At 37.1% G+C, this 15,948-nt stretch overlaps 1 protein-coding gene across 2 annotated transcripts in view; it reads left to right on the plus strand.

Annotated features, from left to right (window-relative positions):
• Positions 1-15,948, plus strand: part of LPIN2 (lipin 2) — a 41,777-nt gene that overhangs the window by 15,651 nt on the left and 10,178 nt on the right. For both annotated transcript variants that reach the window (XM_033063624.1, XM_033063618.2), the window contains exons 3-9: positions 767-862; positions 4,161-4,459; positions 8,369-8,476; positions 12,362-12,485; positions 13,094-13,415; positions 13,658-13,757; positions 14,954-15,141. In XM_033063624.1, the coding sequence (XP_032919515.1) occupies positions 767-862; positions 4,161-4,459; positions 8,369-8,476; positions 12,362-12,485; positions 13,094-13,415; positions 13,658-13,757; positions 14,954-15,141 (1,237 nt within the window). The remainder of the gene's footprint in view (positions 1-766; positions 863-4,160; positions 4,460-8,368; positions 8,477-12,361; positions 12,486-13,093; positions 13,416-13,657; positions 13,758-14,953; positions 15,142-15,948) is intronic.

The raw sequence follows: 15,948 nt of genomic DNA on the forward strand, positions 1-15,948 counted from the left end.
CATGTTGCTGAATTGGAATACAAGAATATATTTTAAAAATAAACAGTAGTGAAATATATATGATTTTCAGATCATATATCAAATCAGTTTGTTATTGTCGGGAAGAAGAAAAGTGGTTATCTTAAGGATTTGGATATAGTTCTTATGCATGTTTGGTTATTTACCTAATTTTTCATCTCTTGTGACTGGGTTTTCTTGGCTAAAAAGTACCTTTTTAGCACAATAAAAGCATTTTTCTCTGACAAAAACACTGTCGTTTCAGAAGGGTTGTGGTCCTGTGTCATACCCCCATGAACTCATGAGCAGGAAAATCTGAAACACTAACTTGAGTTGCAGAAATAATTGTAGCAAATCTCTTATCACTTTCAGACAAAGCCTGCCTCCAGGAGGCTTCCAGGTGGAACTTCTGGTGTTCAGAATTCGGATTCATACCAGGCCCCAATTCAGATTGAGATTTAAGTGTCTCAACAGTCTCAGTCATTCATCCATGAAATAAAGACAACATCAATAATTGTTTGAACAAGATCCAGTCTTTATAGAAAGGTTTTTTTTTTCTTGTTATGGGCGTTAGGCTTTCTGCCAAGAGCATGATGTGTTTTGCAGGTGAACAAACTAAAGACCATTATGCCAGACTTGTGTCAGAAAGAGAGGAGAAAGGGACACAATTATACGTTGAAACAAAATTTAACTCTCAGAGCTAAGTGGGCAATGAGGTCAGCACTTTCCCCATGGTGAATTATTTACCATTAATTGTCTCTTTCCACAGATTGATATAGAAATTAATGGTGATGCTGTTGATCTTCATATGAAATTGGGTGACAATGGAGAAGCTTTCTTTGTGCAAGAAACCGAGGAGGAAAATGTAAGGACTTTGTGCTTTTTGATGGATGCAATGTAGTAATGACACAGTAGTGGGTTAGAAGTGCTTCATACAGTGTTGTCAATATACTCACCTCTGTGAAAGCGAGATTTTCTGTAATTGAACCTTAACATCTCTTTCATGTGCTGCCAAGATGCTTGATGCTTTGTACAATTTTGCTGCTGGTAATAATAAAGTAACTAATTATTTTCATTAATTAGAGCATTATTTGGAAGATGTGCTGAAGTATTTGTTCATTTAATTAATTCCTTTTGACTGCAGTTATACTAAGATTGCAGTCTTACAATAGTTTTTGCTATAAGTTATTACAGCTCTACTAATAAAGTTAGTCTATTTTTTGGGCATTTTTTCATTTGCCTTACAAATTTTAGTTTTTCACAATTTTATTTATGCAACTTTTACCACATAACAGTAACTTCTTTGACTTGAGAATATATTTCCCAAGAATCTTTTGCAACTGGAAGCTAGTGAGCCTCTGAAGAACAGGAATAATTACTCATTTTTGCCCTGATTTTCTAAGGATGTGGGAGCTATGTGATCATGCTGTTAGTCAGTCCTGAACATTGTTTTTGATTGCTTTTGAGTCTGTGGGCATATTTCAGCAAGTCTGAAGGAAAGAAGTTCTAAATACAAGGGTCCAGAAGGTTTAATGAAAAACAGTCAGAAGAGGGAGGAAAAAAAATTGTCAGAGAAGTAAAAGATAGTGTTAATTTCTTCTTGTTATTACAATCAGTCTTTCAAGGAAATGAGACTGATCCAGTTTTTAGTTTAGGGTGCTGCTTCTTTCCTGTGAGGGATCAGAGGAAGCTGTCTTGTTGAAAGGAGTTAAATACAATCTAAAGTGGAAGGAGAAAAAAAGCATTAAGACCCCAAAGGACAGCTTGGGATTCATAACACCTAAGCAAAAGGAAGGTTGGGTTCTGTGTTTTAATACACTGTGATTAAAATAAAAACTGAAAGCAGCTTCTTACAGATCTAGGCTGTGTCAGACATTGATGGGAACTGATCAGTCTCATGACTTTCAGAAAGCAAGGGTGTTAACCACTGCCTTTGTCTCCAGTACAGTGTTTTAAAAGAGCTATTGCACTTGCATAGTACATTTTGATTTACAACAAGAGTGCCTTATCTGTGTGTAATGTGTTCTTGAAAACTGGTAGTTCATGCTGAGTATATAGATCAAGTTTGCTACAAATCAAAACTGAGTTATTTTTACTACTTTTAGGCATTTTTTTCCCTACAACTGGTCAACATCTTTGTTGGCCTCTTAAAGCTATGCTTAAGGGATAAATCATAAACCTGTCATTGATTTTTTTTTTTTAAATTTCTTTTCCTTTGGAGGCGATTCAGAAAGGTACTTTAAGGGCTCAGTCTTTATATTTTTCACATCTTGACATTCAGAAGTAACATCACTCACCTCAATCGCTGTAAATCAGGACAATTTTCCAGCCAGTTTTCTTTTTGCTTTTCCTGGGTATTTAATTTATTTATTTTGTTATTCTTGATTGTTTATCGCTGATTGTGGAGAATATTTAGTTTAGGTGCTAACGTTTTATTTCAAGGTTTTTCACAGTGCAAAATCTGTGTGTCGTCGGAGTTGTATAAAGCTGTATTTTGTTCTCCTTTCTCTACTTCACTCTACAGCCAGTGGAACAAAGTTTGTTCTGTAATTCTTAATTCAATGAAAATTTGAATTTAGTATTAAGTAGCAGACAAGACTTTGAGCACAACAAAAGTAGTATCAGTGCTCTGCCTGTATCTCATCAGTGTTCCTGACTAACCTTCTGCACAAGAGTCCAGTAAAATAACAGATATCTTGTAACTACTTCTCTTCGCTACCATGAAATTGAGTTCCATAACTTTTTCTCTTTGCAATAAAAATTCCATTCTCTTCTGCTTTTCTTCCACCTTGTCTTTGTCCCTTCACAGTGTGTTTCTTTGACTAGGTGTCCATGTCATTTCAGGTTGTTACAATGTAAATAAACCTCAGGCAGTCCATAGGGAAAGCTTTTTCATCAAAGAGCAGTGGTAGTTGAGGGTTGGTTGGTTGTAAGTTGGTGATAAGGTGAACAAATTATAGTTGACTTTTTTCTTTTTGAAAGATACTGTACATAAATAATGTCTGACATGTATGACATGACTGAAGGCACCGTCACCAATTGTGTGGGTGACACTGAACTGAGAGAAGTAGACAGGTCAGAGAAAGAGCCACCACAAAGATCCAGCTTGGCAGGTCGGGAGACTGGACCAACAAGATTCGCACTGAGGTTTAACCAAGATGCATGGACAGTCTCACATAAGGGTTGGAAGTGCAGGCTGGCACGCACGGCAGGGATCTGAGTGGATGAAGTGCAGCCCTGCATCACCTGACCAGCAGCGTGCCCTGGCTGCACTGAAGGCAAATGTGTCCCAGGTAGCATCAGCAATAGCACAGCAGCTGGTGAAGGGATGTGGGGTTGTTCTGCTCAGCCTAGTGTATGTTAGATTAAACCTGGAACACAGTTCTGATGAGACATGGAAAATTGGAGAGAGCCCAGTGGAGGGCTGGAGAAATTGAAATGGAAAAAAAGTTGCTGGGACTTGTTCTGTTGAGCCTAGAGAGGATTCAGGGGAGTCTAACCACTGTCTTGCAGTACCTACAAGATAGTTACAGAACAGACAGAGACACTTTCTTCACAAGGCTGTCTAGTCATAAGGTGGGGCAAAAGGCACAGGGAAAATACTGTCTAGATAAAAGGAAAATCCTTCTGTACAAAAGCAGTATAACACAGGAACAGGCTGCTTAGAGAAGTGATAGACTCCCTCTGTCACTGGAAATGCTCAACCTTTGGCTTGACAAGGCCCTGGATAACCTAACCTGAGACCCTGCTTGTGACAGAAGATTGGACCAGATGGTGTCCAGATGTCCCTTTCAACCTATACCTTCCCATGAATCTGTTTAAAAATAAACAGTGGTGGATTTTATTAGCCTTTTTTAAATTAACACATTTAACAAGCATGGAACTGGCATGCTCAGGGCAGACAACTTCAAAAACATTCCACTGACTATTTGCTTTGCTGACAAAATCAGTTGTTTCTGTCTGAAAACTGTAAAAATACTAACATGCATTTTTCTGAACTTCTTGTAATCACTCTTGGGTGAACTTGGTTCCTTTCTAGATATCAGCTTCATACCATTGGGCATCTGTGTCTAAATATAGGTACAAGGATTAATCTGTAGCTGACAACTACCCTGTCTGGACAAAACAAAGTGGAAAAAAATACCTTTTTTTTTTTCCCCTAGGAAAAAGTTCCTGCTTATTTGGCAACATCTCCAATACCCACTGAAGATCAGTTTTTTAAAGACACTGACAATCATTTGAAATCAGGTGAAAATGAGAGGACATGTGCAAACTCAGAAATTCCGCACTCTGGAGAAACAGAGACTGTATTCACCCCAGGTTCTGTGAAAAAGAAAAAAAGAAGAAGGAAGAAATATAAACAAGATAGCAGGAAAGAAGATCAGATCTCTTCTGCTGGGACTGAAGACATTTTTGAAATGGAAATAAGCTCAGATGATGAAAAAAGTGTACAGCCCCTAAGGTAAACTCTTAGATGGTTGCTGTTTCCACGGTTATCACTGAACATTTAAAACGTGACTTTTTCATTTCCTCCATGCAACTATTGCACAAGTTTTGGTAGGCTCTGCCTAGGCCTTTCCTCAAACAAACTAACAAAACTCCAAGCAGGTATCTTCCAAATCTTCACAGATTCACCTTAAAGTTGGGCCATTTTTTAATGAGTATGATATGCAGTTAAGCCCATTCTGGTGGAGAAGTGTTATGATCTGCTGTGTGATTGATGAGAAAGTTTCAGTAATTTCTCTGAGACAGTGATCTTCTGGTGTGTTTGGTAGCCTCTAGATAGACTGCAGTGTGGAATGCCTATAGCACACCACATCTGAATTTGGCTTCTCTACAACCTGGAATTTGGCAACTGAAGTGTATAGAAATGAATGTCCCTTCATGTTAGTATAGAGAATTCTTTATACATGTGTGAAGGTGGGGGTGGGGGGGGAAGGCAGGGGAAAAAAATCAATCTTGTATTTTGAAGTGGATAAACTCTTAGTAAAGTGGAGCTTGTGCTAAAGTGGCAGCACATGCTAATAAACTGAAGAGGTCTATAGGCAGCAGGGAAGATTAAGGTTATAGGTGAAAGCTATCAAGCATATAAATGCTTCAAATCCAGGAAAAGCCTAATAATAGGACTTGGCTTTCAAAGAAAGCTAGGTGTTTTTCACCTAGCATTGTTGTTAAATGTCATACTGACTGAATAAATTCAAGGTCAGGTCTGGGAATTGCAAGAATGTTTTGGTGTAAGAGAATAAAATATAACTGAAAAAACTCCTTCAGTATGCATTTTCAAAGGAGTCTCAAATTTAGTAAGTACCGGATAAAAAGGTTAGTGCAACAGAAAAACAGGAATCTGTTATTACACCTATGACTAGTAAAACACAGCAAACAAAATCGGAATTTTAAAGTCTTTTATTAGACTGTGGCTTTTTTAGTTAATTTGCCTTATTTTATTAGTGTCATATTTATGTCACTGAATTGTTATTTCACTGCTCCGTATAAGTCTATAAGTCATGGCATTTTGTTTGGTTTGAAATTTTTATCCTTTTTTTTTAGTTTGACAAAAGACCTTTGCTCAGTCTTTAGCATGGAGTTATTAAGACATCAAACTTGTCATAGTAAAACCATAAAAAATAAAAATAACTGTCAAGTACAGGAAGAGAGGAAAAATAAGCCAATAATTGCTTATTCTTTATTTAATGTGCCATTACAAATAAATGAAGTATTTAGGAGTGTCATGTTAATAATGGCTGTTTTTATCCAGTGTTTATGATTCAAATTGCTATTCTAGCAATTATCTTACTTTGACTAGAGATGAATAAAAATTGGTGTGTTTGATCAGAATGTTGACTGTTTAGTCATAGCTGAACAGACCATGGTGTTTTCATCAAGTTTACTCTGGTTTTGTTTTTTTGTCCCCTTTAGAATGAAATTTTGGCAAGGCTTTTTATTTCTAAACTTGTTTTTAAACGTGTGTAAGCAAAAACAGCAGTAGAAATACATTATCAGACAGGGTGTTATAAAGTGAAAAAGATGATTTTATAAAAGAATGGTGTTTTCTTGTGAAGAGCAAGTAAATGCAGGACTGAAACAAAAAAGCATTGTAATGGTGAAGGCCCAAACACAACAGGTTTGTGGCTCTATGTCAGTTTTTAGTCAAGTTTATATACACACATTTCAGTGGGCTACCAGGGTAGGAAATAAAATGCCTTGCAATAGGCATGCAGTAGGCATTGTTTTCTTCCCAGCTAAAAATACAGTTGTGAAAAAGCATTTGCAAGTTTTCTTTTCAAACCCTCTGGGGAATGTAAGGTGGAATCAGTAGATTTGTGTTTGAGAATGTGGTGTTTTGCTTGCTTGCTTTCTTTCTGGTTTTTTTGTTGGTTTTTTTTTGAGTTACAGATGTGTGACTCTGAAAAGAAAGAAAGATAAGAAATGAGAAACTTGACTGTTGTTAGGTATAGCTTCAGATTTCAAAGTGAAACTAGGAAAAGAAAAGGGAGTCTGATGTTTTAACAGGAAGGTCAAAAATTCAGTCACAGGTGCCAGTATGTAATATCTTATCTCTTTGGTTTTTTATAAAGCAGAAAACAAGATGTTTCCTCTTTCTTGGGAAAGTCTGAGTGTTTATCAACTTTTTTCAAAATATGTCCTTTGTCTTCTCCAACTATGATTTAGGTATGCTAGTGGTGCTAGATTTACATAAAGTAATACCAGGAAGACTGAGATTACGGTATGTGCAACTCAGAAATAGAGGGTGTTATTTCTCCAGTGCTAAGGGTGTTAAAGGGTTAAAGTGGTTATCTGTCTCTGAAATATTTTATATTTAGTATTTAGACTATATGTGAAGTGGACAAGAATGACACAAAGTGGCAGTGCTACTTATAAACGTTGCAAATAGTTAGAGTAGATACTGCAGCTTTCCCCCTTGTATTTTCAGTAATCTTAGACTTGTTTGGATTTTTAACTTTTGTGTTCATCCACTTATCAGTTAAATCTAACTTTTTGCATCCTTTGTATGAACCCTTTTTGTTGCTAATTTCCAATTACTCAGTATCACCCATGTGTCATCCTGCCTCCCTCCCCACTGAAGATACTGAGGACCTCTTCAATATTTTTCTTGTGTTTACTTAGTTGTTCAATCATACTTTTTTCCTCCACCAGAGATACTTAGTACTTCAGCAATGATAGTATGAAACATATTTTAGTCACACTTAGCTTAGTTTGTGAATACAAAGGATGTACAGTCTCAGTAGTTCTCAAGTCAGGCATCATCATCAGGTTTCGTAAGAATACAACTGCAGAATAGAAGTGGAGTTGAAAAGACATTTTTAGATTTCAGCATTTACCATAACCTAGACTGTCTTCTGAATGAAAGGCTTGTGCAAATGAGGTAGATGACTGTAACTGCTTAGTGTCTACTTGAGTAGGCATGCAAATTCTAAATGTTTACACATTTGATAATAGCAAAATATTTTCTTTCCTCCATCCATAAGAGAAATGAGCATTAGCATTCCAAAACAAATCCAGTGCAACTGTGCACTGGAATAAAAATAGTTTTTTCTTTCATAATAATGGCTTGAAATAATTTCTATTGCTTTTTGCACTGAGATTCCTGACATGTCTTCCTTGTATTCTTATCTGCTGTACAGGCATGATGCCCTTGATCTAACCTCAAACGAGTTATTTTTATCCTGAGAATAGATATTTATTCGGTTAAATTCAAAAAGCTGTAAAAAGATCTGAAGTACTTTATGATTGTAATATTTCAAGGGGACTTCTGTGTAAAATAGGGTGTATGCCTGTTCAGTGGGTCTTACTGTTTGCAAAACAAACCCCACTGCTGAGTAAAGTGCATTATTTTATCTCCTTTTTGTAGCTGATGTTAATCTGTAAGCTCTTGGGTAAATCGTGATGCTGGTACCTACCTCTGGTTTCTTATTATTTTAGTTGTCAAATGTATATGGCCAAAATTACCTTCCTAGCTCAACTTGTCCAGTGATTGTAGAATTCATGTAGTAATTTTTACTGTGTAAAAATTTATGTTAATCTTTGTGTTTTGTTAATATTATGTATTATGTGTAGAGTAAATGCACTAACTGTTACTCACGTAGAGTAGTATCATTGTGCTGTTGTGATTTCTTCAGTATTAACTGCCAGGAGTGTAGATTTTCAAATTTGCAGTATTTTCAAGTATTAATAATAGTTTTTAAATACTTTTAAAGTTACATGAGGGTATCTTGCAAACAACCAATCCTTTAAGCTATACACTGCTTACTTTTGCTCTTAGATTTTTTTGATAACATCTGTGTAATTTCTTTTGCTGAATTAGTAACACTGATTTCTTATAGCTGACTTAATGTCTTGTGTGCCTCCACAGAGGATCCTCAAATTCATCACCAAAGGGTGAAGAACAAAAAGAATCTTTGATTTATCATTCGAAGGACCATTACCCCTTATCTGATGGAGACTGGTCTCCTCTGGAGAAGTAAGTCACTTTGTAATGTCATCATTTGTGTAATGATGAGTAATAACAAAAAGTTACCTTTTTATTCATTTTTCCCCTGATCTGTAAAATTGTCAGACTTGCCCAGCTTCTGTGATATCAAATGCAACACTTGATACTAATTTGAAACGTTGGGAATTTTACAAAACATATTATTTCACTGTTAAAGAGAGGAAATACAGTTAATAATATTCCCTCAAGCTGAGAAGGGTGTGGAAAACTAGTATGTTCCCTATGATTCACCCTAGCAGAAGTAATACTTGATCTACCAGAACGCAAAAGTGATGAGCATGTTCAGGTACATTTTATTGTGTGAAGTAATCCAAATTGTTCAAGGTAAAGCTAGATCATAAAGATGAATCATATTCCACTTCAGAACAGGAGATTTGCTGGAGTTCTGGTATCTTTCTTTGTCCAAAGATAACGAAATCATCATCAGTTGACTCTGGATTGTTAAAAATGGCATGATACAACTTGCCAGTCAGTTTTCAGTGACCAGGGAACTTCTGTATGTGCATTCAAATACGTTTTTCAATTTCTGATGTTCATACTATTCCTCTTGCTTTCACTTGGTAGATTTTCTTGAAGGCTCACACTTTGGATTTCACTGCTAATTTAACCTTGATCTCTATATGCATAAGAAAGCATTTTGTGCATGCGTGGTAGTATTTGAGGTAAATTTGGTAATTTCTCTGAACCTTGGACATACAGGAGAGGACATATATGTCTCATATAGCATATTAAGTAGTATCTTGATTCATCTGAACTCTTTGGCAAGTGTCTAGTTCTACTGCTTTTCAGTTTGATGGAGAAATCTGCCTCATGGCAGGTACATTCACAAGGTCAGTGAGGATTACTGATCAGTCTTCCACGATGGCCATTGTTACTTGTTACCTGCTCAGTACACAGGTACCTCTTCTTCTGCATCAGTAGGTAATGCAGAAGGGAAGAGTTCAACCTTCAGCCAATATTTTTTGAAGCATGTGATAACCTCTCTGCTTCAGGTGTTTGCAGGGCTGTGGCCCCAGTGGAGTCAGAATGCACCCACACCATGCTTGGTGCCTGCTAATTCCTCCAGTGCATAGCTTGTTAATGAACAGAAGCAGTTGGACAGGAAATCCCATTATCATTCCTTTTTATGTTTTGGGCTCACAACCACATCCTCAGTTGCACATAATGAGGTGTAGTCTTCAAATGTTCCCCAAAGGTTTGTGGTTTGTGACTGAAAAGCAGTCACAGTGTTTGACTCTAAGGACTGACACGTTGCTGTATGGATTGTATCACCTAGATGACTGTAGCATGGAGGTTGATACTCATTTTCGCTTTTATAAAACTCTGAGCTAACATAGACTAGCAGGTTATATCTGGGAGAGATAATTCATGTATCTCTTCTCATTTATGTATTATGAGGCCTGTCTGCTGTAATAACTTTGTTCCTCATGTGAGGTACCTAGACTTTTCACAGTTCTGGGGTTGTTTTTTAACAAAAAGCTACCCAGATTGCAGTTCAACAGAGAAATTGGCAATTTTTCTTTTTGTCTTTGGGGAGGACATACGGTCAGGGATTCTCTGACATGTGGGAGAAGAGAAATTTTGCTTTAAATTACTTCTCCTAAGTCATCAAAGAAAGATTTTATCATGTAGCTATTGTACAGAGGAAGAGAAATGGGAGGTTTTATTAACCTGCTTTTTGGAGATCTGAACATGCTGACTAACTTGTACTTCAGTTGGTTGTCTTGCTCTTCAGAACCCTTGCAGGGAGCTCAGGGAAGAAAATAGCACAAATCCTTTTCATGAGGACACTTCTGTTTGTCCTACTCAGTATAACAAGATGGAAAGCATAACCATGAACTATTTAATACCTGATGCCATCAGTATTCTTCCTGTTGTAACAGGTGATGTTGGCATAACTAGGTCACTATTACAAGCAGGGGCCTTTTGGCTAAACGCTTCTGCCTGAGAGTGATAGTAAAAAACATACCTTGAGGGAGATAGACTTAGGGTCCCAAAGCCCTGAAATATTCAGTCTTTTGCAGGAACTACTGAGTATTAAGAATTAGACTTAGAAACAGGTTAATATTGTGTATGGCTTCCAGCTGACTTGTGGTCTAAGTGGAATAAATTATTTGACATAAAGGGAAAGTTAGTTCATATTCTTCCTGAAAAACAAAGGTGTACGTTTATTTTCATCAGTGTGTCACTTCAAACAAGCCGTTCCTACAGTAGAGAAAATGTCATTTCTGTATGATATTGTTAATGGAGAACTGAGGGGGAAAATACCAGTTTTCTTTTTGTGTCCATGGGTGATGAAGGCTGAAAGTCAACTGAGATGACAACTCACCATTGTAGAGATGTTTAAATGTACTGATATTTTGGATTTTTGAGGTGTCCTCTCAAAGCAAAGGGAGGGATTCTTAACATCTGGATTGTGATCTGTGTGATGTCTGTTTTTGCAGTCTGAATTGTGATCACAGTTTAGTCCTGTATGATATTACAAAACCTGAAATTCTCAAACCTTCAGAAAGTTTAATATATGGTACTGAATTAGGTAACTAATCTTTGCAGGAATTTTGTACGGAAAAAAAAAATCCATACATTAAATACCTGTAGAGAGTTTAAAATTTTCAGTACTAAATCATTGAACAGCCCAAATTGGAAGTGACCTCAAAAGTTCATCTGGCCCAACCTTTTATGGGAGAGGGAGCCTCAAAGAGATTGTCTAGCACCTGGACCACTCACAAATAGCAAGTGCAACACAAGTGTGCAATCCTGTACTAGGAAGACACAACCAAAAAGCCCAGCACAAACTGGGATCTGTGTGGTTGGGAGCAGCCTTGCTGACCTGGGGGACAACAAGCTGAGCATGAGTCAGCAGAACACGGCTGCAGCAGCAAAGGCAGACTGGAGCCTGGGCTGCAGCCACAGGGCATTAGTGGCAGAGACAGAGATGAGATTATCCCTCTCCTCTTAGTGCTGGTCAGGCCACACGTGGAGGGCTGTGTCCGGTTCTGGTCCCTGTAGTTTAAATTCAAATACTGAGGATTGTTTATATAAACCCAAACCATAATAAGTTATGAGTGTCAAAGTGTAAAAAGGGCAGCATTTCTGTAATATGTAATATAATTACTCTATTCAAGGAAGGGTAGACAAAACTTTGTGTTTCCTTTCATCTCTAAGATCCTAAGTGCAAAATAATTTTGAAATCGCTCCTTTCTAGCATTTTGTAGGGTGTTTTTCTGGATTAAAAATAATCTTGACTGAAGTAAATTTCAGAAGTCAGTTTCTGATTTATGGATAAAACCACTGTAGGAAAAATAGGATGGATTTTAAAGGTCATGTAGTCCAAACACATCTGAAGGAAGTTTTCAAGTAGTCTTCTTTTCCTCTCCTAAATTATCTTCTGAATGTTTTTTTCCCTGCATTGGGGACTGAGGTTGTTTTTTGTATTTGTGATTTATGTTTGCAAGACTTTTATTACTCAAGTTTCTGCATAGCAATGCAATGAAATGCTGCATTTTTACAGAGGTAAGGATCTTAGAACTATTTTCTGTCTTACTTTTCGTGAAACTTCTTAGGTTTGTTCTTGTTTTGCTTGAAAAATGGAACATGGGCCAAGGGGAGAGCTATTCCTGCACTGCAGATGCAGTGAAGGAATCTGTTCAGTGTGATCACTATGTAAGTCCTTTAATGTGATTTTGGTTTTAACCTAATTTCTCACCGTTTGAAAACCCTGCTGGGCTTCTTGCCATGTTGCCAAATAATTGAAGCTCTGTTAAGCTGTTGAAAACTCTACCAACAGTTGCTGCACAACAAATGCATTAATGCATTTTAAACACTGGCTTTTTTTTTTTCTTATTGATTTGGTAGCCCTTTCTCTGAGCAAGTCTGCCCTAAAAGCGATTCAGAACTAGAAGTTAAGCCTGCTGAGAGCTTGCTCAGATCTGAATCTCACATGGAATGGACATGGGGAGGATTCCCAGAATCTACCAAGGTAAACATCTTTTTTGTCTCTAACTTTGTAACTGAGTTTTGGCGTATTTAAGACTGTCCTAGGAGAGGATTGGAAATCTGCTGCTGTTGTTCAGATACAGCTGAAATGGGGAAGTAGCAGCCCCTTGTGGCAGGCAGAGAGAGTCAGCTTTGTAAAGTTCAGGAGCTGCTCAGCAAAGTAATCCCAGAAAACCTCGCAGTGAAAGTCTGAAATTTTTGAGTTTTTAGTTAGAACCTGAAGGAAACAACTTAAGATTCTTTGTTGTAGAGTAAGTTATATTGCAAAGGAGCTAACTGTAGCCTTGATAAGAGTAAATTTGGTATGTAACAGAGGCCCTGATAAATACACTTTTTCCTTGCTGTGTTTTGTCAAGTCAGTACTTCCTCTATGCCAGTTTCTTTACTGAACTTGTAAATAAGCTTCTATGAATATACTTTTGCAGGGAACTTAACTAATATGGTGAGACATGTTGTATATTGCTACAATTATTGTTATTTTCTGGTTTCCTCGTGTTATAAGAATTTGTACCATGAGTACAAATTTAATGTTTAGAACAGAATAAAATGAACAGGTGAGGTGAAAGAATTGACTAGACTTCTGTTTTTCAGATAAGTAAGAAAGAAAAACTGGAACACTGCAGAACAGCCACCATTACTCCATCAGAGAAGACTCATTTTAGGGTCATCCTCAGCTCTGATGAAGTTGAAGACGATGATGATGTGAAAGATTCTGTCTGTACAGTACTGAAACCTGAGCCAAGAACTCATCCTCTCCTTAAGCAGATGGATGTTAAAGACTCTGTTGCTTCTGCAGTTGTAGAACCACAAGTTCCATTGCCATTGGATGGTGATCATCATTCTAGAATATTGATGGATCCTTTACCAGAAACAAAACCAACAGCAAAAACTGACTCTCCTTCCAAAAAGAAAGGTGTGGAATAAAGCTCTTGATTCTTACCCTCAAGAGTGATCTACCCAACTTGAGATTGTAGTGGAAAAAATATAAATGTGCCTTTGCAGTTTTTCCTATTTAAAATTTTGTCTGACTAAAATTATAATTAAACTCTGGAACTTAAAAATAATGCAAATAAGTCTGACTCTTCCATGATTATGTTTGTATTTAACATGTCTGGGTAGCTTCATCTTAGTAATATGAATTGTTAAAATTAACAGGGGTGCACAAGCGAAGTCATCATCAAGGCCCTGATGATATTTACTTGGATGACCTAAAGGCTTTGGAACCTGAAGTTGCAGCGCTCTACTTTCCCAAAAGGTAATTTTGAAGTAAAATGCTGTAAATCTTGGGTAATTGTAGTTTCATTACCTGAGTCATTACTTGTATTATTTATGTGCCAGTTCTGATAAAAAGGGTTGGACTTTAGGTTTTTAGGCTTTTGTGAAGTATTTGGTACTTATCTCCTTGTGAAAATTCTAATTTGACCAGAAGTGCATTCAAAGATCACATGGGAGGTGGCTACTGGGAGTTCCCCCCTTTGTGGAACCTATATGTTCTGCAGACATAGAGTGGAATAAGTTTAAATTGCTTTTGTACCAGTGCTCTTGTTCAGCTATATTGTAAACTTTTCAGTGGATCAAACTAGTGACTCCAACCTTAAATGACAATGTGATTTTTAATGTCATTTTTCTTTTCTATTGTACTTTTTGCAACAGTGTTGTAAAAACACTAAAAGCAGTGCCCTGTTTTCCTTTTTCTTACTTTACAACTTTCTGGTAAAGATTGAGAAGCACAGTATCATTCTGCAGAAGTAGAACATAGAGGATTTGAATTTTTAAAAATATTTAAATCCATTTTAGGCCAGAAATGCAATTACAGTAATTTCATGATTATAAGCTGCACTTTTGACTAAAATTTTGGTCCGAACCCGAAGAGTGGCTTATAATCAGGTGCGGCCAATATATGGATGAAGTTCAGAAATTTGCTAACCGGGAAGTACGAGCCTGCATGGTCCTGAGCCAATCCAAGCCCGCACAACCTCAGCAGGGGAAAAGCAGGGCCGATCCGAGCCCGCGCGGCCCCGAGCCAAGCCAGTAAACCCCGTGATCACGCGATTCTGTTACTATTTGGCAACTTTGTGAAAGTTGCACGCGGATCCTCACTGCGAATGAAAGTGCGGCGTATAATCCGGTGTGGCTTATTTATGGAGGAAAAACGAAACGTTGCTGACAGCCCGGAAGTGCGGCTTATAATCGGTGTGGCTTGTAATCGTGAAATTACTGTATTTCCTAATTTAGGGGAATGTTACAAGAACTGGAAACAGTGTGCCATTATTATGAAGGGTTGGTGTGTGTGTCTGGGTTTTTTGTTAGGTTGGTTTTAAATTTATGTTGTGAAATGATATAAAAATGTAAAAGCAAGGGTTTTTTAGGTGGAGTAATCATGTAGTGTGTTCTGTAACCTAAGATCTGTAAATTTTTTTTTCAAGTAAAATACTTTTCACTTTCCTTTAGTGATTCTGATCCTGGCTTCAGGCAGTGGACAGAGTCAGATACCCTTTCTGGTTCCCAGTCACCCCAGTCAGTGGGAAGTGCTGCTGCTGATAGTGGTACAGAGTGCATGTCTGATTCTGCTATGGACTTGCCTGATGTTACACTTTCACTTTGTGGAGGTCTCAATGAAAATGGAGAGATTTCTAAAGGTATGTGTAAGACAAAAGCATAAACAGGAATAGAGCTCAGGCAGCTAAACAAATAAAGTGGCTTGAGTGCTCTAATTTCCTCCTTACAAAACTTTGGCTTATTACTATGCTCCCATTGAGAAAATGGGATAGAAAATCTTTTGTTTTTCTAAAATTCTCAAGCATTTGGTAAGCAGAGATAGCAGAATTGAACCTTATATTAATCAAGAACACTTGATGTCTTGAAACCTTCTGTCTCCTTTTTTGTCCTATAGATTATTTATCTGACCAACTACATCGATTTCTGGTTGCCAGTCCTTGCTTAGTCCTATGAAAATGTTAACAATTCATCTTTCCAATTACCTGATAATTTTTATTCTTTTTTCTTTTTTTTTTTCAAATGATAAAAAATCCCTTTGTGTTGGACTGTGTTTTCTGTTCTACTTCTGTCCTAAATGATTGTTCATTTCTAGATTTTTACTAGCTGATTTTTCTCTTAATGCTTTAGTCTATTTACTGTTGAGGTTGTATGTATTTTTGGAGGAGCTTTTAGGAGCATAAAATCTTCATGGACATGTACTGCAGTATTTTAATAATACTTTTAAAAATGGTCATCCAACCTATAATAGATTAAGTGAAATTTAGGTGCTTATTAATAAAGACTCAGGACTGTTCTTTTGGTAGCATGGTAGTAGTACTGGATTTGATGGGAAAAAAGGATGTCTTGATTGCAGGGGTCTTACTCTAAATCATGGATTTCTGCAAACATACGTAGAAACTAGTTGTGAAAATGCTAGTTAGTGATAGTAGTAGTTTTTCAAACCTGAA

The sequence above is a fragment of the Catharus ustulatus genome, chromosome 1 (assembly GCF_009819885.2).
Source record: "Catharus ustulatus isolate bCatUst1 chromosome 1, bCatUst1.pri.v2, whole genome shotgun sequence".
Lineage (NCBI taxonomy): Eukaryota > Metazoa > Chordata > Aves > Passeriformes > Turdidae > Catharus > Catharus ustulatus.